General features: G+C 31.2%; 1 protein-coding gene and 2 long non-coding RNA genes across 3 annotated transcripts; 2 read left to right on the top strand and 1 right to left on the bottom strand.

The window, feature by feature from the left end:
* Positions 1-2702: 2702 nt before the first annotated feature.
* On the bottom strand, positions 2703-3448 carry LOC116401985. The gene is made up of 2 exons (XR_004214324.1): positions 3167-3448; positions 2703-3067 (listed from the first exon to the last, which is right to left on the bottom strand). It is a non-coding gene; the product is annotated as an uncharacterized LOC116401985 (long non-coding RNA).
* On the top strand, positions 2935-5619 carry LOC116401984. Its single transcript, XR_004214323.1, has 2 exons — positions 2935-3091; positions 5197-5619. It is a non-coding gene; the product is annotated as an uncharacterized LOC116401984 (long non-coding RNA).
* Positions 5620-9991: 4372 nt separating this feature from the next.
* Positions 9992-12263, top strand: LOC105434729 (protein FEZ). Its single transcript, XM_011651837.2, has 3 exons — positions 9992-10428; positions 10520-10785; positions 11427-12263. Exons 1-3 carry the CDS (start codon positions 10215-10217, stop codon positions 11928-11930), a joined length of 984 nt encoding a protein of 327 aa, XP_011650139.1. The 5' UTR covers positions 9992-10214; the 3' UTR covers positions 11931-12263.
* The last annotated feature ends 8841 nt before the right edge of the window (positions 12264-21104 follow it).

Genomic DNA, 21104 nt, shown 5'->3' with positions numbered 1-21104 from the left:
AGGCAAGGAACCACATCATCACATGATGAAGATTCACTAGAAGGCAAGAATGGTAATTGGCGTTGGTGTGACTTAACAAAGACTACAAACAACACTGACATGTGCAGAAGAATAGAAGCTTCCTACCTAAAGTAGTGTATATAAAACCCCCTTCCCTACCATGTAACATTGTGTAGTCTGAATGGACCAAATCCTTAGAGAGCTCCATATGAGCTGACGAAAAGGATTAGTCTTTCCCTTATTGTAGAAGTTCTTCTCCTTCACCTCTTCTCCAGTTAGTTTGTAAGTGAGAACTTAGAGAAAAATTAGAGAGAGAAACCTTTATCTTCTTCCCCCTAACTTGTAAAAGAGCCAACGGATGCTTAGATATTTTGCCGCTTGGCTCCCTTTCTTTACTTTTCATTTTTGTATTTTTTTTGTAATGTTTGACTTATATGTTGTATAATAGTCGATAGGCCAACATTCTTCAATACATTCAACTTTATTCCCTGTCAATCTATCATTTCTTTATTGTTCATATATCTGTTGAAGTGTTATAAGTAGTTTAGGTTTGTGATGAGTTCTTGATACGAGATCTAACTTATAAGGTTAATCATATTTATCTTAGCTTTACTCCATCGCTTGACCAACGTTTGTCGCCAATTGCTCGAGAGGTTAAGTAGCAAGGAGAGCAAGGGTGGTAACTTGGCACCGAGAGATTGTGGGAGACCTTGATATGAAAAAGGAAGTCTTGATGAGAAGGACCTTGTTGGAAGGTTGTTTCAGATAAGTGTTGAGACATTCCACAAGGAAGGATGCGAAAGAAAGCAGGCAATGTAAAGAGAAAAATGTAAGCCAAAGGTTCTTTTGCATGAAGGTGAAGTAAATGTCTTGTCAAACAACATGACAAATCGTTATGAAAAAAAACGACAATAGGCTCTTCGAGAAAAGAACTGGAGTCGAACAATTAAGAGTTTGACTTTTCAAAGAGATAGGTGTTCGCCTCAAGGAAAAGTTAAATCGTCGTTGACAGATAGGCTACTTGTCGAGTTCAGATTGATAGCATAATGTGATGCCTTAGTAATATGACACATGTAAAGCGCATAAGTGACCATTGGATGTGAAAAAGTCTCTATAAATAGGGCTGAAAGCCATAAGAAAATGGAAGTTTTTCTTGAAGAGAAAAAGTGTTATATTTTCTAATGATAGTAAAAGGAAAAAGTTTTGAATGCTAAACGGACGGTTCCTCCAACCGTTAAATGTGAAGTGGAAGTTAGAAGTCGAGAAGGAGAAAGTCGAGGTTAAGTATCTTATGTGAGTAACAAAATGATTTGCATGCTTGTTGCGTATGCTACGCTGTTTTTTTTTTACGAGCTTTGTTTGAAAGTAATAATGTGGTTTATTATCTTTTCGTAAATAATCAAGTATGTTTTATGAGTCTCATTTTTGTGACTGACAAGATACATTTCATAAATATTTTCTGAAAACAAATGAAAGGCTAAATGTTCTTTATGAAGAGAAGTACTCTTTGTGATATGGTAAAATGTGATTTACAAATGATGGTAAATGGGTTATTCAATTCCTAGTATGATATTTAAAACCATTATTATGATCCTCGTTCTGAAAGGTGATGTTCTAATGTTACATGTTGAGTATTCTTTCCTCTGTTATGATGTTTATGAAATGCCTTATTAATCCATGATTGATCTGTGCTATGAGTAAGCAGTGATATTGTGCTTCCTTGATGCATTTGTGTGGTTGTGGTTGTGGTATGGCTTGATCTATCACGCGATGTTGGATGAAATTTCATGAAACTTGGGAGACACTGGTGAGAGCGATTCTCAAGTTTAAGCGAGGGGAGAATTCTTAGATCAGGACGAGTTGTGATTAGATTGTAAGGCTAGAGGCTGGTGAAAGTTTTAGGAAACTCACATGATGCTGGTTGAGAGAAACTCTCAGATCTTGGCAGGAGGAAGAATCCCAGGTCTCAGAGTTAAGTTGTTGTGAGATAATTCCAGCGTATGACGTTGTAGCGCTCGCTGTGGAAAGCTTGAAAATATGACGATGAGATGTTGGTGGAGTGTAACTCCTAGATTAAGAATGTGAATGTAGCAAAACATTGTTGGATATCCGAAGGTAACTTGTGTGACACTGGTGAGAGAGAATCCCATTTTTAAGCGAGAAGAAATTTCATGTCTCACTACAAGAAATTAGGAGTTTTCCGACGCAGGTAAAATCGTCGAAAAACATGACGTCTGTAGAAGTCGGTGTTTCTCGACGCATCTTGGTGCACGCCAGGGGAAGGTATTTCTCCTGACGTAGGCATGTCGAAACTAGCCGAAATAATAAATTATCATTTATATAATGTCAAAATGATCTTGATATTCTTGAATATGGGGAAGATGAAGAAGCTTTAAAGAATCATTTAAAAATATAAAAAGAAAATCTGAAAGAGAAGATAAGAAATTTGGAAGAGATGATGAGTAAATCACAAATAAGAAGAAGAAAGAGAAGTGATAAATCGTCCATAATATTGAAAGATAAATCTAAAAATTATGAAATTATTTTACCGACTTCATAGACTTTTGTTTTTGTTATACGAACGGTAAATATTTTTGAAAGATTGCATCAAATAACAAAAAAAAATTAGAAAAAAACTATTCATAGCACATATTTTTTGCATATTCCAAATATGATAAGTAATTAGATATATTAGAGAGCTATCCGTTTTTAAATTCGCTAGTTTTACTGTTTAGAATATTTTTTTTTTTATTTTTTACTTTTGGAAAGGCTCCAATATTTTTGAACTTTGTTACATGATTTTACAAAAACTGCAAATCATAAATGATTTAATCATTATTCCTAAATTGCCCCTAAGATCTCACTTTCCTTCTTCCACATTTTTTGTGCGTAAGAATTCATTGCTCTCTCCCTCCCTCCCTGTAGACTCCTCTATGATAACTCTCTCTCTCCCTATAAACTTTATTCTTAGTTTCAGCCATTGTCTTCTGCCATCTCACTTTCGTTTCGCTTGCCGTTAACGATGAAATTGCTACAGGCGTCGTCTTGAAGGTGTTTCGCTTTCGATCTGCAACCATCAATTTTAAAAGAGGTGAGTTTCTATCACGTTCTTCTTTAATTTGATTTGGATTTTAAGAAGTCAAAATTAGATTGCATAGAGACTAACTATTTTTAGCTACTCTTTTCTCTCTGGCATCAAACTTTTTGTTGGAATTACGTGTCTTCGTCTTCTTCATTTGATGCTTGTGGTGTTCTTCAATTTCCCTCGCAAAATCGCCATAAAATAAGATAAGAGTTAGAGAGAAATATGTGAGAAAGAGCAAGATTTTCAATTTATTTTCAAATACTTGTAAAATTAAAATTGATTGCAAAAGAACTCTCAAGCACATGATTCATCACATTTGCAACGTGGGCAATTCTCCATCACACACTGCAACAACCACTAATTATTTCCATTTGGATTTGAATTCTCCTTTGAGTTTTGTTTTGAAAACAAAATTAAAGTCCAATTGATTGCATATTTTATAAGAGATAACGAGAAGTATAACAATGTTTCTACTAGGTAATCTTTTTTTAAAAAAAAAATTAATAAAATTTACGTGTGGAACGTGCATTGCTATTTTATAAAATATTAAAATGCCCACATTTGTAATTATTTCAATAAATATCTACACAATCTTATCACAAATCTCTCAATTGTAAATAATTAATTAATTTTGACGTGTTAGACATATAACAACACCTATGCTAATATTTCGAGACTTAATAATTTGGTTAAAATTTTTAACAACTTTATTCAAAATTTTTAACTTAAAATAATCATATTATTATCTTGGATAAAATACATTTTTGGTCGATGAGATTTGAAGTTTATGTCTATTTTGTCCCTAAAGTTTCAAAACAGACACCTTGGCCTCCCACGTTTGTTAAATATTTCTAAATAGTCATCGAGCCAATTTTAACTTAATGGAATGCTTACTAGACTGTTAAGTGCCGACGTGGACATTGGTTATATTTAATGATGTGTAGATTATGTTGAGTTAGTTGAAAAATAAATTAAAATAAAAACCTTAAAATATTGGAGAATCGTCAAAAATAGCAAATTACAAAATTATTTACAATATTCTATCAATAATCGATATTTATACCCACTAGTGATAGAAGTCTATCGGTGAATTTATAATTTTTTCTATAGCTTATAAATATTTTAATTTATTTTTTATTTTAAAAAATGTCCCTAAACTAACTTTAAAATATTTTATTTTTTTTATTTAACTTGTAGGTAAAAAGGAATATAGATATATTTTTTTATATTTAACCTTTTAAGTTAAAAAAATATGACAAATAGATATAGATATAATTGATAATTGATATTTATAATAATTAATTTTATAGGTAAATTTTAGGAGAATTAAAAAAATTATAGTAAATTTGACAAAATATTTACGAATTTATAGTATTTTAGATTCTATCAATAACAAATATTTGATAGACACTGATATTTTTTTTTATAGTGGTATTGACAGCTAGTAATAGAAATCTATTAGTTTCTATTATTGATAGAATCCAAAAAATTTGCTATAATTTGTAAATATTTTAATTTATTTTGCTATTTTTAAAAATGTTCTTATATATTTAAAGCTTTTATTTTAATTTAATTTCCAACTAATTTAATATAATTTACACATAATCAAATATAACTAATGTTCACGTCAGCACTTAATGGACTATTAAGCATTCTGTTAAGTTAAAGTTAACTTAGAGACCACTTAGAAGTATTTAGCAAACATGGGGATAAAAGTGTATGTTTTTAAAACTTTATGTACCAAATAGATATGAACTTCAAACCTTAGGTACGAAAAGTGCATTTTACGCTATTATTTTTTATTGGCTTAATCTCAACCCTTAATCATTTGAAAATTAAAATTAGTTTTTCTATTAGATCTTGATTTATTTTTTAAATTTGAAATTTTTAACTCATAGTCAATTTGTCTTCATCTCGTTGACTGAGCAATCTAATCTCATGAACCCGAAACTTTTAAAAGTCTTGTTCAATGGTAGATGAGATGAAAACAATTGTTAACATACGACCCTTTGAACAATCTTTCAACCATCTTGTTTATCTAGTTCAATCTAATTTTGTTTCTCTTCTGAATATTTAATTTCTCGAATTACATTGTATCCTAATGCTTGCAGCAATCCTAATGTTATTACTATTGTCGAAGACACAGATGTGTTGTGGTTGCCCATTCTTTCTGATTCCTCTTATGATGATTTTTCTGTTGTTGTCGATCATGTGGCATCTTGTTCATCAATTTTTCCTATTTCGAGTTCCTCATCAAGAAGTTCCAATTGCACATTTGATGTCGTTGATTTAATAGACTTGGATTTGTGTGTTGTAGACTTCTACATAAAAGAAGGTTCAATTTTTAACTGCAAATTAAGATGTCTTAAAGAAAACTCTTTATTTGTTTGCTACTCAACATAATTTTGAGTTTAGGATTGCCCGCCCCAATCAAACTTCTCTTAAACTTTCTTGCAAAGACACTTCTTGTCAATGACTACCTTTTTTATTTATACAACACAAGAAGTAAATGATGATGACATATTCAAATATTATTTTATGACTATGCTGCTTCAATCCATGTATGGGAGCGTTTTTCATTTGGAATATTTATGAATTTTATGTAGCAAATACTTATAAAATTTGTTTTCTTATGAAGTTTCTTATGTTGATTATATACACATTTGGAATCTTTTTACTTATATATTTGTAATAATAATTATACTGTAATTATTGAGTCATAATGTTTGGTGTGTTTAGGTTTGTGTAATTTTAAGTAATAATAGTCTTCTAAACTTAAATTATTTTATCAATTTTTTTTATCATAGTCTTTTTGTTCAAGTTGAAAACTCACTATTTTGTTTCTTATTAAATTCAAATTAACTTGTTCTGAAAATATTGCATTGTACACATATATAAAGCATTATGTACACATATATAATTAGTTTAATACCCTTAATTCATATATTGGTGGACATGAATTAAAATTTAAAAACCGTTGCATTAATTATGTTTAGAAAGATTTTTAAACCAAAACATGTTCTTTGACTGAGTAACACAATAATTAAATTATCATTTCTATCAATATTGGTTTGACGTCTGTAATTGGATGTTCTGGTTGAAGAAATAAAGTACCAACTAACATGATTTTGGTAGTACCACATGTGCATGATATTTTATAAAATACCAAAATACTCAACATTCACAAACTGTAATTATTTCAATATTTGTATTCTTATCAGAAGTCTCTCCAGTGTAATTAATTTGTGTTATGCACTTATGTCCTAAAACTGGTAGATTGTAAATATAATCCAGCGACTGTTGTTAATAAAGTGTTATTATTGGTAATAATTGTTATTGATATATTATTAGTTTTGTCTTAATAACTCAAATCCAAAAAACTAACATCTTAAGATGTTTGATGACTCTTGAACAATATGCAGAGACATACATAGATTAATGTTCGAGATCAACTTAAAGGGTCTATAGTATAGAGATAAGGATAGATACCTTATTCTGGTAACATTATGGATACGACTCACTTTATATTTGATACAAACACAATGATGCAACACGTTCATGTAGTTGACATGCGAGTGAGAGTATCCTACGCAATGAGTTTTCATAAGACCGGACCGCAAAATAGTAACCACTAGATGTAACTCTGTTAACTAGTTAGGTTTCTATTTAAATAGTACCCACTATAGGTAACCCAGTTTTAATCCTGAGTGTATTATGAACTCCTGTTCGTGAGATATTGTCCTTTGATTTATACGGATGAGAGTGACCAGACCGCCGACTCCATAAGCTTATCATTTTGGAGATAAGACTGAGTGGAAAGCTGGAAACATAATTACATTAGATGAAATTCACTCATTTCCTACTTTAGGGTAAGTAGATGACTATTTCCTTAAATGGTGTCTCTAGGTCTTGAAAAAATGACCCTACCTCCCAATGACACGAGAGAGGTTTCTGTTTATTGGTAGGACCATAAACAGATTGTTCATTAGAGGAGCACTAGTATTTAAGGATTAACGGTCACGCAGTGGTAAAATGGTAAATTGACCTAGTTGGTGTTACAAACACTCGTTAATAACTAACTTATTGTTATTGGTCTATATATCTGGACACATAAATATATCTACAATGAGAAAAGTTCAACTGTGTAGAGATGTCCATGGACGAGGCGGGGCTGGATCAGAGATTAATGCGTGTTAAATTGACATCTCTAGAGCTATGAGTCTTTAGTGGAGTGTACACACAGTTAACGAATATTAATTAATGTAGTTAATGAGTTTAGCCAATTAATCTCAGATTGTTGTAGCTTCTGATTTGTAGGTCCATTAAGTCCGATTCTTAGCTCGTAAAAGGTAATAAGATTTATTTATATTGATTATAATTTGAAATGTTCAAATTTACTTTGGAAATTGGTTTAATGTATAATGATACATTATGATATAAAGTTATCAAACTTTATTATATAAATTTAATTTTGGATATGAATCAAAATTAATTTATGAGATATAAAATATTTGAATGAGTTCAAATATTAACTCAGTGTGAATTAGATTCATATTAAAACTATTCATTAAGAGAGAAACTTATAATATTTGAATACGATTCAAATTTAATTTAAGTTAAATTTAATTTAGTTATTAATAAATTGAAAAATTAATTAATAGTTTAGTTTTATGGTGATTTTTAAAAATAGAAGAATTTGCAAACTATTTACGGGACGTAGCAAAATTTTAATCCAAATTCAAAATGGAAAACTAAAATTTTAATTAAATATGATTTAAGTAATTATATTAATATAAATCTATAGAATATTGAAGAGATATACATTCAAATAATAATAAGATCTGAATGAAATATTAATTAAATATGATTTATTTAATTATTAACTAATTGATTAATTGTTAATTAATTTGTAGATTTGATAATAGAATCACGTTATTCTCTTTTACTCATTTTTTTATTTATTCTGAAAAATATAGAAAGTTATAAATATCGAGAAGAATTTTTTTTTTTATAACAAATTTATGAAGAAAAAAGAAGCAACGCTTTTGCTCTTTGCAAAGAGAAAAGTTTCTCTCAAATATCTTTCTCCATCCCAATTGGTTCCCACAAATCAATCTCATCTCAGAGGAGGTCTCATGCAAGTGATGTCCAAATTTGTAGAATTAATTTGTAGATTCATATATGTCATCGAAAGTAAGTTCTATGCAATTATTAAATCAAAAGAATGCTAGCATTTAAGTTTTATTAAGAAAACTAATTTCTTAATTATTTTTGCCAATATACTGGGATTTTGAGATTCCAAAATTAATTTGAGACAAAATTAATTTGAGAAATGGTCTATGTTGACGTAGAGTGTTTATTCATAAATTAATTATGTGTTGGAAGTTTGATATTAATTATAAGATACTTGTGGTTTCTTGAATAATTATATTTAGTATTCAATATTTTCACTTAGGTTAAAAGGGACATTTAAGAGAGTTTGTTGTTTCAACAATTAATTTTTTTTTGATAATTTTCAAAATATTTAAGTCTATACATAAGTGAATTTTTAAGTAATCCTAAATTCAATTATTTGTAATTTTATAATTAATTTGATAAAGAAAAGTTTTTCATTCAACAATACTTATTAAAAGACTGTTACATATGACAATGTTTAAACGAGGCATGTGAAAGTCATAGTCCATAGATATCCAAATGTTAACATGTAAAAGTTGGGTATTTAAAATTAAATAAGCTTGTTGTTATCTGAATTATATAAACTTTGGCATAAGAAAAATAATGGGTTAATATCTGACAAGTCAGTGGAATAGAAGCTGAAGGGGGGAATGGAATAGAAACTGAACGCTATATATTACTTTTCGGATTTTGAAAACAAATAGCAACTAAAATTTTCAAAATTCACACCTACAATTTTACAACTTTAAAAAGATTTGAATTGGTATATAAGTGAGAGCTTGCATTGGAACTTGGTTCAGGTCAACGTTTCCATTTATTACGAATTCATATATTATTTTTATTATTTTTGAAAAGAGAAATGAAAATTAAATTAATTTCATGAAATAGAGAATGGTACCATTTTTTTAAACGTCCCAAGAAACTGGCTGACTTTCTTGATGCTCTTCAGATTCTTCCTCTTCTATTACAAAATAGTATTAATTCATTTAAATCAATAATCCACTATGGGCCTTTTCAAGTTTTTGTTGCTAAGATCAATTTTTCTTCACTTACTTTAATTTCCTTGGTAGTTGTTTACCAATGAAACACCTTTTTTATTCACCAACCTGCAATGCATGTATGAAAGCGCTCCGTGTGTTTGTATTTTGTTTTCTTCTCTTTCCCTCCACCCAAAATAGCATATGAGTATTGGTAGGCCAAGGGTCAACCAAATTCTATTTGGTGGAGAACACCGTCCAAACCATTATCTACTAAGAGAAATAGTGACTAATTATAGAGTGGTAGGTAATGAACATGTTTTTAAAAATCAGGAAACAAGTACAAAAAAAGAATCTCATGCAGTCTAGTAGTTGCCCATGACACTGACTGAAAAAAGCATAAGAAAAGTTGATCGAGAGAAATCTCCCGACGAAAAGATGCATAAAACACAATAGGTTGGACTCAGATATAAGTAAAAAGTTAGTTTTCATTCGTTTGTGAGGTGCATGTCATTAATCGTCATGAGATTTAAAAATTGAGAGATAATGGAAGTGCATTATTTGTTTCACTTGTTGAATATAAAAGAAGGAAAATAAAAATATTTTTGAAAGAATTTATTAAACAGAAAATAATGGTAGCCCAAACAAGTTGATAGAAGGTAAAAAAAGGGAAATATATGAAGTGCATATAAGTAATTTTATGTTGAAAATGTTGAGTTAGATGTGAGGGCGGACGTATGTTGTTTGAGTAAAAAAGGCAAAGTAAGGGTGTCCTCGCAAAACACAAAGTTGGCATTAAAACCCAACCTTGAAACTCGGCTGATCCTTCGGAGCTCTACACAAAATCAAATGCCCATTATATATTAACTTCTAGTGTACTGTTGTGCGCATATATATTATATATAGAAGTAGTAGTGTTGTTGCGATAATCGTCAAAAGAAAGAATTAAGAAGGTGATCAGAGAGAGAAATTAGAGAATGGAAGAGAGAAACAATGAAACAACTGGTAATGATGTAGAAGAAGAAGAAGAAGAGGAAGAAGTAATATTTCCACTTCCAGGGTTTAGGTTTCATCCAACAGACGAAGAACTTGTTGGATTTTACTTGAAAAGAAAGGTTCAAAATAACCCCATTTCAACGGAACTCATAAGGCAACTAGACATCTACAAATACGATCCATGGGATCTTCCAAGTAAGTTGTAACATTATATTTACTTTTTTTAAAAAAATAGATGCATTATTAATAATTTTGAATTTGATTGTGTATAAATTTTTGTTTGTAGAGTTAGCATGGACAGGAGAGAAGGAATGGTATTTTTACTGCCAAAGAGATAGAAAATACAGAAATAGTGCGAGACCAAACAGAGTGACATCAGTTGGGTTTTGGAAAGCTACTGGAACTGATCGTCCTATTTATTCAAATTCCAAATCCAAAAGCACTATTATTGGTTTGAAGAAATCTCTTGTGTTCTACACTGGGAGAGCTTGTAAAGCCATCAAAACTGACTGGATGATGCACGAGTTTCGGCTTCCCCAGTCACCACCAAATGTATGTACTATCCAATCCATTATATTTCATTTTAAAACACACTTTTTTATTCTTTTGCTTCCCTACACTAACTATTGCTATTATTTGGTTTCCAAAATTAAGTTCTTTTTTTCGTCTCTCAATTTCTTATAATTTTGAATTTTTAAGTTAAACAAAGCCTCTCTCTTTTTATTTAGCCAAATTCTTTAAAAAAATAATAATAATTGAAAACTACCTTTTAGTTTTTAAAATAAAAATATGGGCAAAGTGGATAAGATAGCTTAAAACTAGAAAAATAGTTGATAAACTTAATTCTTGAAAAAAGATAAATTTCAACTAGGATCCACCTATTTTTTGTATAGCTTATGAGCTAGCTAGCATTCAGTAGAATAATTTGAGGAGATGAGAGCATAAGATTAAGTTATACCTAATCATTCTACTTTAAAATTTAAAAAGTTAAAAGTTTTTTAAATGAAAACTTTTCAAAATATTTGTTTATTTTGGTGTATTTGAAAATTAAAGGTAAACAAGACGAAGAAAATATAAAAAGAAAAGAAAAAAAATCTTAATTTAAAAAAATTAAGAAATTATAAATAATCAAACAACAGTATATCATTTTAATAGATTTATCTCTAATTTCTTTCTTATGAATGATTCTGTAGGAGTCATGGGTGATATGTCGAATCTTCAAAAAAACCAACATTTCCGCAGCACAAAGAGCTGCTTCTTCTGCCATACCAAAACAACATGAAACAATGAGAGAAAAACCCACCAGTACCACCATAGATATTCCATTATCTACCTATGATCCATTTCACTATTTTGAAGCAAAGCTTCCTGACCTTTCTGTTCCGAGTGAACCCTTTATAACGGCCCCTCCTCCCATGGAAATGTCCGACATTGCAAAATCCGCTATCGATGTTTCCTCCATCCTCTTCAATATATCCTCTTCCTTGCTTGAAGACAACCCCAACGACCCTTTCACATCATTATTTCACTCTCACAGTCATGGTCATAGTCACGGTCACCCTCACCCTCACCCTGACACCTTTTCCTCGATCTCGACTTTACTACATCAACAAAATGCATCATTGTTAGAGTATTCACACTACCCCGATTTACCATTGAGTAATTTGAATTCCATTTGGGACAAGTTGATGAATTAACAATGTATCTCATTAATTATGAGAAAATTTTTAGTACTACGATAGTATCATAACACTTCTTTTTGAAACAAGTACTATGTAGTACTCAAAATTTTCTCATGCATTGATTGTTTGGTTTCATTTTGGTGTTGAAATTGAATATGTTCTTCTTTTTCTTTGGACTATGACTTGCACGTGATTGCTTCACTTAAAGTACATTGAAAGCCATCATATACATATTCTTCATCTTTTTTCTCTGTCTCTTCCTTTGTACGTCTTCCCACGTTAAACTTGCTTTGGAATGCGATTCCTTGTGCTGCGTTGAATTTAATAGAAATTTATTTAATATCCAAAGGAGATTCTTTTGTTTCTTTAAAAAATCGCAAAAGCTAAGTCTATTTATTTAACTTTTTTTTCTATAATTAAATTGTGTGTTATTTAATAAATCGAAGGCTAAATCAATATTTGCAAAAAAAATTCAACCTAATCATAAAGTGTAATCTCATCTTTCCATTTATATATATATATATATTGATTTATTAAACGTTGTGTTTGTTGGTTTTAAAATAAAGGATCTGTAAAATCTTACGCACACTTTTCGAAAAAAAGATAAATATTTTGGAAAATGTATTGCAAAGAGGGAGATAAAATTAAATGGAACTTCTTGCATCTATTCAATTTAATAGAATAATATTTATAGTCTAAAAAGAAGCAAAAATTAGTAACCCACTAACTTGCTAAAATTTTGGAGATAATTAAAAAAATAAATAACCAAAACAATAAATAGAAAAATAACTTAATTCTTCCACCTATTTAGGAAGATCATGGCAGATTAATAGATTATAATAACCACTCCCCCTTCCACTATTCATCATCCCCCATCTCTCCTATGTGCCATTATTCTTCACTCCCTCATTTTACTATTTCTCGCTTTTCCAAACATAGATTATAATAATCCAAATTATAATAATCTGCATCACAAACACAGACTATAATAACCTACAAACTATTATAACCCACACACTATAATAACTCATTCTACGCCCCAAACGCCCTCATAATGTTTAGAGGGATGTCACACCCCACCCCGAGCACCTGCTTGCTTAGCTCGAGATGTGGCGTGATGCTAGTTGAAGTCATTCACCTCTGAAACGACTTCAACTGACCTTTGACTTGAAAACTTGAAACACTTGCCAACGGAAGTCTGTAAACTTAAAAATACTTGGAAACCATAGTATAACCTAAACCCTAAACCAAGTAAAATGTATAAAACATGAAAACATAAACTTTTCAAAAATAAAACATAGTAATATTTTTAACAATTCTCTTTCTTTCATGATTGAAAACGATTGGCTTGGCAGCAGTAAATTCCGCACTCAGAGAGTCATAATCTGTACATAGAAAGTGAAAAAACGTTTTGAATAGCATAAGCTAAACGATCCTAGTGAGTGATAGTTTTCTAAATAACTTCATAAACCTTTTGAAACAAGAATTCATAAATTCTTGAACAGTAAACGTTAAATCATAACATGAAAGCTTAAACCTTAAAGTATTTAGAAATAGTAACATACATCATGATTTTTCTTGCTCAAAACCCAAGTATCTACTCCTAGGAGGTGGTAGAGATTACTCGATACCATCTCTAATCCTATCCCGTTACGAGTAATTTAATCTTGCCCCGTCGCAAGTAAGTTTTAACCCATCTCGTGACATGTAATTTTATTCCAGCCCCGTAACGAGTAAATTTTTTAGATAGCTTGGTTCTGATAAAATATTTATAAACCATAAACCTTAAAACATCCTTGAGTAAGCCTCAACAATATTTCTTTGATAAACTCTTTTTTCTAGTAAAATTAAACATTCCTTAATAAATAATATGCTTGAAAGAGTTTTCATAACATAACTTAAACATTTAACATAAATCATTCATAAATCATGGCTTGAAATTACTTTAATAAAACATTTTTCATTTACAATACTTCAATTGATCTTAAATTGGATTTTCCTTCAAAGTCTCCTTGTCCTGAAAAATCCACATTTATTTCTTAATTAATCTCTTCTTAAGAAAATATCCAAAACTTCCCTTAAAATTTCTAAAAATATCATAACGGTAAAAAGTAGCCAAAAATAGCCCTTCGATACTCTTTGACATGGTTACTGGGGATGGTTGCACGTGCATGGTCTAGGGTCTTGTCACGTGCTAACCGTCAGTGCGCAGCCATGTGCGCGCACAGTCGGTTTGTTGTCCACGTATGCGCGCCAACAAGCCATTTTAGGCTATTTTGAACATTTTTGGGTGTTTTTGACGATTTTCTTGAAATTTTGGAATTTTCTTATTATTGGGGATTAATTAGTGTATAAATACTCTATTTTCAGAAAAAGTAAAATTTGGTGAAATTTCCCAAACTAAGGAAGGAATCATCACATGAGTGAGTAAAATTGGTTTTAAATGTTATTTGATACCATGATTTGAAGCATACAAGTATTGTTTTGTGAAATTTTGAATGATTTCTAAGGAAATTTACAAGTTTGATTACATTTAAAGGCTTTCTTAAATGTTTATGGCTTCCAAGCTAAGGTACAAGTGTATTTAAATGTTTTCATGGATTTATGCCAGTACTATACAATTACTCTGAATGTGCACATTTGGTTCTCAATCTGATTACTGGTGTGTAGGCCTTATAGAGGGGCCTAATGCGATTACATCAGTGAAGGCTTGGTGCCTATGGGAAAAAGGGTTTAGTGATATCTAACCTATATTATGAATGTGGGAAGAATGTTTATGAAAAGTTTCTAAAGGATTTGTTGTGCTATATTTTAATGACTCATATGCTTGCTATTAAAAAGCATCGAGCATAACTATTTGGAAATTATGTTTTGAAAATATCATTCACTGGACATTTTAAGCTCATTCTTTAAAAAAAAATTCTCACTTTCCAGGTAAGGATCATATTGCTCTGAGCTGAGCTTGTTGCTACCATGCCTATCAGTCTCTTAGAAGAAATTACAAGTTGCTGTAGTTAAATAATATTGAGAAGGATGAATGTTGCATAGAGAATTATATAGAAATCTAGATGTGTCAAACGATTATATAAGGAACATTATGTATAATTTAATGTTGTAATGAGTTGGGCTGCACTTGAGTTTCTGTAATAATAGAATGAGATTTATGTTTCCATTGCATTTTATGGAAAAGAGGGTAAAAATACTTGAAATTTAAGTTTTAACTTGAGGAAAAGAGAAAAGTTGGAAATTTTGACTAAGTGTCAAAAGAAGGTCATTGGGCGTTTGGAGGTTGTATGGGCTACAACGGAAGGCTAAATGCTTGGTATTGTATGAGCGGACTTAATAATTTTGTGCTGAGAGACCATTATAGCAATACTTCACTAAGTTGGATCACTGCACATAATGCACTCGTCGTGACTTTCAATATTGATTGTGTTTGCTCTCATGCGACGAGTCAGAAGTAATGATCATTGCAGTTGAATTGCTCTCATCTACTTCTTCATCACATAGTTTCTAAGTCTTTCTTGAATACAAGTTTTTCTACTACTCGCCCAAATGCAAGCGAGCAATAGGTTTACCTGGGTGATCAAGGATCGAACACAATGAATTGTTTTAGATGTTAGTTTTAGATTTTACTTTAGCGTTAAGGCATTATGATAATTAAGCTGTAAGAATGTGACGCTAATAGCGCTGCCTATTTACAACCATAAACTCTTGCACAAAGAGTAAAATATTATGGAGGAGAATATATCAAACTAAACTTGCATGCAGATGAATATTGAAGGAAATCCTTCGTGCTATTAATTGATCAGGAATTGTGATTACCTTAACGCGCTCTATTTGCATAAATGGCACATGATTAAGGCGACCTTCTGTCGAAGTGTTCAACGCCACACTTGTTCACCTTTCAGGATACAAATGACTATGCTTACTTAAACAAATGATAACTAGGATACTTGACTCATAGTACATATAAGACTTCTCGTTTAAGGACGGTTACCTCTCAACACCTATATATTGTCTGTACTTGTTCACCTTTCATGATACAAAATGTTGGAAGATGTCTCACTAAGGAAAAGTTTGTTACCAAACTCCTCATTGCGCACATTAGTTTTATCGTTGCTACTTGCCCTCTCAGGTAGTTGGCAATTGACATTTGCCAAGTGATGAAAATAGCTCAACTAATGCAATAAAAATTATAAGTTAACCTTTTATTAAGAATTGATCACAACCATTCTCCTTTAGTAACACACAGATAGATGAAAAGTTAAGAAATGGTGGATTGAACAGGGGTAAACATGTAGTTATGTATAAAAAGAATATAGGTGATCTTCGACCATTGTACCGTAGAAACAATGCATACACAACAATAGAATAACAAAAATGGTATAGAGAGAAGAATGGAATATGAAATTATAAGTTCGAAGATTAAACACAAAGATTCTTTTCTTTTAGGCTAGTCGATTAATCTTCAAGTAGCTTGCTCATGTATTTTTTCTCTATGTGCAACATCTTTGCCAACCATTAAAGTCTATTTTCTCTCTCTATCTCCCCCCCTTTCTTGGTGGAGATGCAATGCTTATTATAGGTGGAAAAACTCTCTTCCTCTGAATGTGTCAGCGCCGTTATCCGCTCTCTGTGAAGTCACATCATTCAAACTATTATTTTTATCTTTTTGGGAGCTTTCCTCACACTGTCGACCAATCCACGCCGTCTACATATTTGCTTCATCATTCAACCCTTCTCCTCCTATGATTCTTCTTTGATACAAGATTATTCATCATTTGGTCCTTCATTCCATTCGTGCTTCTCATTTCTGGTTTGTTTCCTTCACTCTCTTTTCTCCCATTTGCATTTGTTTTTGCTCCTTATTGCCATGAAATACAAATCTGAAGGTTTAGCACCAGTTTTGTTTCATTACTTTCTCTTTTTCAATGATTATACCTATCAATGTCATAAAACTCTATATTCTTGTACTTCTGGGAGATTATCTCAGCTTGTCCTTTGATTGTTTCTAGGTATGATTATTTAGATTTGAGAGGAGTTGGTTGTTTGATGCAACTGAAGTTCATGTGGATTGAGGAAAAAATTATTATCCCAATTTTAGCAGTTGGATAGAAAGGTAATTAATGTGTATTTCAATGATGTCATGTGAGACTTTCATTCTTATTATCTTTTAAATTTTATTTTTATTTTGATACTTAACTAAATTCCAAACCACTTTAAAAAATTTATATGTTTAGAGATCCTTTCATTCTCCATTTAGAAGGGTGGATAGGGACCTTAGTGAGATTTGGTTCTTCCTTTAATTTTATTTTCTTTGTTTTTGGTTCAATTTCAAAGACATTTTGTAAATATTTTAGAGGCATTATTTTGGTAGTTGGAGTCTCTTTTTGTAAGGGGCGGAGCTCCCTTCTTTTGTGGGCTTTTTCTAAGCCCTTTATCTTTTATTGTTCCTCAATGAAAGTTGTTTTTATAGAATAAATGAATGATAGCTGCAAAAAAGATAGTGGTATTTGAAGGCATTGTTTCGATGTTTATCCATTTTCCTAGTCACAAAGACAATAAGATTATAGAGAAGTTTAGAAAACTGTGTTTTTGCCCGAGGCTAAATGTGGATGGAGATAATAATTTTTTGACAGTGGCTGAAGGGTTATGGTTGGAGATTGGAATATAATGTTATTTGTCTGATGCTTGATGCTATTGACTGAATATGCGTTGATTTCTCTCTTGTTTAATGCAACTTAAGTTCAAACTGGACATTCAAACCTATCATTGTTTTGCTTCTTTTTATAGAAAGTTCATAAAATCTTTTAATTCTGTTACTACTCCCTTGACAAATTGATTGAGAAAAGGATATTTTTAATGGGGTTCTGATCAACTGAATATTTTATATGTTGTTCAAAATAAATTAGCGTTGTAGCCTATTTTTTCTATCCTTACTCTTCTTTTTGAAGTGTCCAGGGATGCTCGTGGTGTAATATAAGAGTTAGAATGTTTTGTCTCTAAAAAACCATACTACTCAATATTAAGGTGAGAAACTCAGGCTCTCTAACAAAGTTGGTGCAAGTGTGGTTTACATGATTAGGTTAGGTGCGGCGTTTGATTTTGTACTTCTTATCTGTTGGAGGATATTTTGTGTTGGTCTTTTTTTCATATTTTGTATAACTTCAATCCTCTCTTAGATGCCGTGGCCTTATCCTCCATTTGGAAAAGTAAAATCTCCAAGAGGTCAAAATCTTTGTCTTATGCTATTTATATGTTTGTCATTCTTAATTGTAAAACACATGCACAATGGTTATATATATTTTATGGTCAGTTGTGACTGTGAGTGTCTAAACTTATGTATCACAAAATATACATTAAATGTATGTAAGATATATACATATATTATAGTATGTTTAGTATTCTAATATTGTTTAGATTTTAGGTACAAAAAGGTAGGTTCTTTTATAACATAGGTGTTGTTAATATGTGAGCATTTTTTGGAAATAAATTCAAGATGTGAGCTTTAGAAGGAAGGTTATGATTTGGTGGGAATTTCCTGTTGTCATTGTTAAAAAAAAATATTGTTGTGCAATTAAACATGTTATCCAAGGATCTGTCTATCATTACTTTATAAACTTTTTAATGTCATTTTTAAACCGACATCAAAGTCAAACTAACATTAAAGGCCTTTAGTAACACTATCAAAGATGTCGATTTAAAAACGATATTAAAGGTCTTTTATATCACTAGCAAACATCAAATACCTTTCATTTCTTCTAGTGAGGCGACAACATTAAAGTTGTAATTTCATTTTGAACTTGAATGAAAGGTAGCTGTTGGAATTTATGTTCTAAAACTCGTAGTTTGTAGCTTAAAATGATATTATATTTAATAAATTTGTTGTAGAAGAATTATTAGTGAAAACTGGATCCTATAATCTTGCATCCAATAAACTGAGGTCCCGAGGCTATTTATTGTTGACTTGAACTTTATGTAGAGACATAAACATAGATTAAGTTTTAGTATATAGCATATATGGTTTATAGTATACAAATAAGGTTTGACGCCTTATTCCGAGACAATATGGATGCGACACGTTTTGTAGTTAGTACAAATTATTTGATCCTAAATTGTTCATGTAGAGACATGAAACTGAGGACATCATATGTAATGAGTTCACATAAGACTAAAACCATAAAATAGTCACTTTTAAGTTATAACATCGTTGACTGTACAAAACTGATTATTTTGATTATTAATGACCTAGGTAACTTAATCTTAATCTTAAGCTAACTATAAACTTATGTTCAAATAGAATTATTATTGGATCTTCATAGTTAAGGGCCGTTGAACAATGCTGGCCCAATAAGCTTCCCATTTTAAGGGTAAGACAAGGTGGATGATTAGGGATATAAGGTATAAGGCGAAGTTCACCTTTACCCACTTTAGAGATAGTAGCTAGGTTTTTCTTTTAAGGACTAAATCCAAATCTTGAACAAGGGGCACCACCCCCTCATTAGCTCGAGAGAAATTCGATTATAGATTGGACCTAAAATCAATTGTCCAATAGTGGATTAGTGTGACTTAAGAAGTAAGATGTAATCTCGATGGTAAAACTGTATTTTGACCCAATTAAAGTTACGAACAACTTGTGAAAGATTAACTTACTAATCAAAGTTATATCAGATGGACAAAAATATATCTATAGTGAGGGAGTGCAACTACGAAGCTTTAGTGGAATGACCTGTTGGTCAATGAATGTTGATTAGCTTTGTCTAAAAAGATTTATTCAGTTAATCTCCAAAGATCCGAGCCAATGATCTATAGATCCATTAGCTTTTCCTGTTAGCTCATATGGAAATAATTTTGAACTATATGTTTGAATTGTTCGAGTTAAGTAAAGAGAGAGAAACTGACAAATATATGTGATATAGTTGTCGGTTCTTAGTTTGAAATAGAGCTTTTATGTTTAAATATGATTTAAATATTAAAAATATGAATACAAATTCATAATTGGAAGCTTGAAATTGATGAAAATGGTCAAAGTTGAAAAAAAGTCAAAATTTTGACTTTTAACTTTGAAGATCAATCAAACTTTGAACTACTTTATTTTCGAATGTGATTTGAATTTCAGAAAAATGAATGCGAATTCATGCTTGAGATATCAAAATTACTCAAGACGGACAAAATGCTAAATTTTTACTTGAAAAAGTCAAAGTTTGGCTTTGATTTGAATGATCAAATGATCATATTGCCCTTGGACTAGTTGGATTTTTCCACTAACATTTAGTAAGATAGGTGGCTATATGAAATGTAAACTCCTAACCCACTAAGTTCCACTAATAGTTAGTGAAATGTTATGTGTTAGAGATTTGGCCCACTTGTGAAAATTTGGTAATTTTTCTTTTATAAAAATTATACCAAATTGTTTTTTTCTCTCCCAAATCTCCGATCTAATTCTCTCCTCCAATTTTCATCTCTCTATTTCCCTCACATATCGGGTCCCACAATCCGGTTCTTCATTTGTAGAATAGTGGGTCAATACTATTGGTGGTCTCTAGTTCGAGTTCATGAGAAGTTTTTGCGGAAAGAGAAGCTATGAAGGTATGAGTTATCTTTTAACACTAATTTCATTTAATTATGGTAGTTTTGATGCATGTTAAACTCTAATTAGTTTAGATGCCAATTAGAGTAGGATTGTTTGTAATTTCGCTACTCACGTCTCTTTTTCTGTCATGTTGTATCAGAGCTAGGTTAATTTTACTCAATTACATATTATGAGTGTCAATTTATTAGATAAATTTTGTGTTGAACTAAAATGGATATATTATTGTTTTTGCCATAAATTATATGTTACTTGTAATAATTATTGTAATTGGTCTGGATTCAGTAGCTAATTATTTGTTGAGGGTCTGTAATTTTTATTATAGTCATTAGAACTGTAATTAGGCTCTAATTTCTTCCACCATGCGAGAGAGCTTTTTTTGAAAAAAAGAAAAAGAAGAAGAAGACAGACCCGGATACGGTGGGCCTTATCCGCCTGCGCGCCAAATTGGTGACCCAGAAGTCGCGCTCGCCACGAGTCCTCTCCTTCATCGTTCGTGTACGGTTTCGGCCCACGGTCACGGGAAGGCGCGCCCGTTTCGTGCAACCCGGCCCGCGCCTCGTGTTCTGACCTGGTTTGTACCTTTTGTCCACGCG

This window comes from Cucumis sativus, chromosome 2 (assembly GCF_000004075.3).
Source record: "Cucumis sativus cultivar 9930 chromosome 2, Cucumber_9930_V3, whole genome shotgun sequence".
Taxonomy (NCBI): domain Eukaryota; kingdom Viridiplantae; phylum Streptophyta; class Magnoliopsida; order Cucurbitales; family Cucurbitaceae; genus Cucumis; species Cucumis sativus.
This window is presented reverse-complemented; position numbering and strand designations above follow the sequence as displayed.

Bases quoted from the DNA above. Each gene is read 5' to 3' on its own strand.
- LOC105434729 (XM_011651837.2), top strand. From the start codon at position 10,215: ATGGAAGAGAGAAACAATGAAACAACTGGTAATGATGTAGAAGAAGAA. The intron at 10,429-10,519 runs GTAAGTTGTAAC...TTTTGTTTGTAG, and splicing joins CGATCCATGGGATCTTCCAA to AGTTAGCATGGACAGGAGAG. The intron at 10,786-11,426 runs GTATGTACTATC...ATGATTCTGTAG, and splicing joins TTCCCCAGTCACCACCAAAT to GAGTCATGGGTGATATGTCG.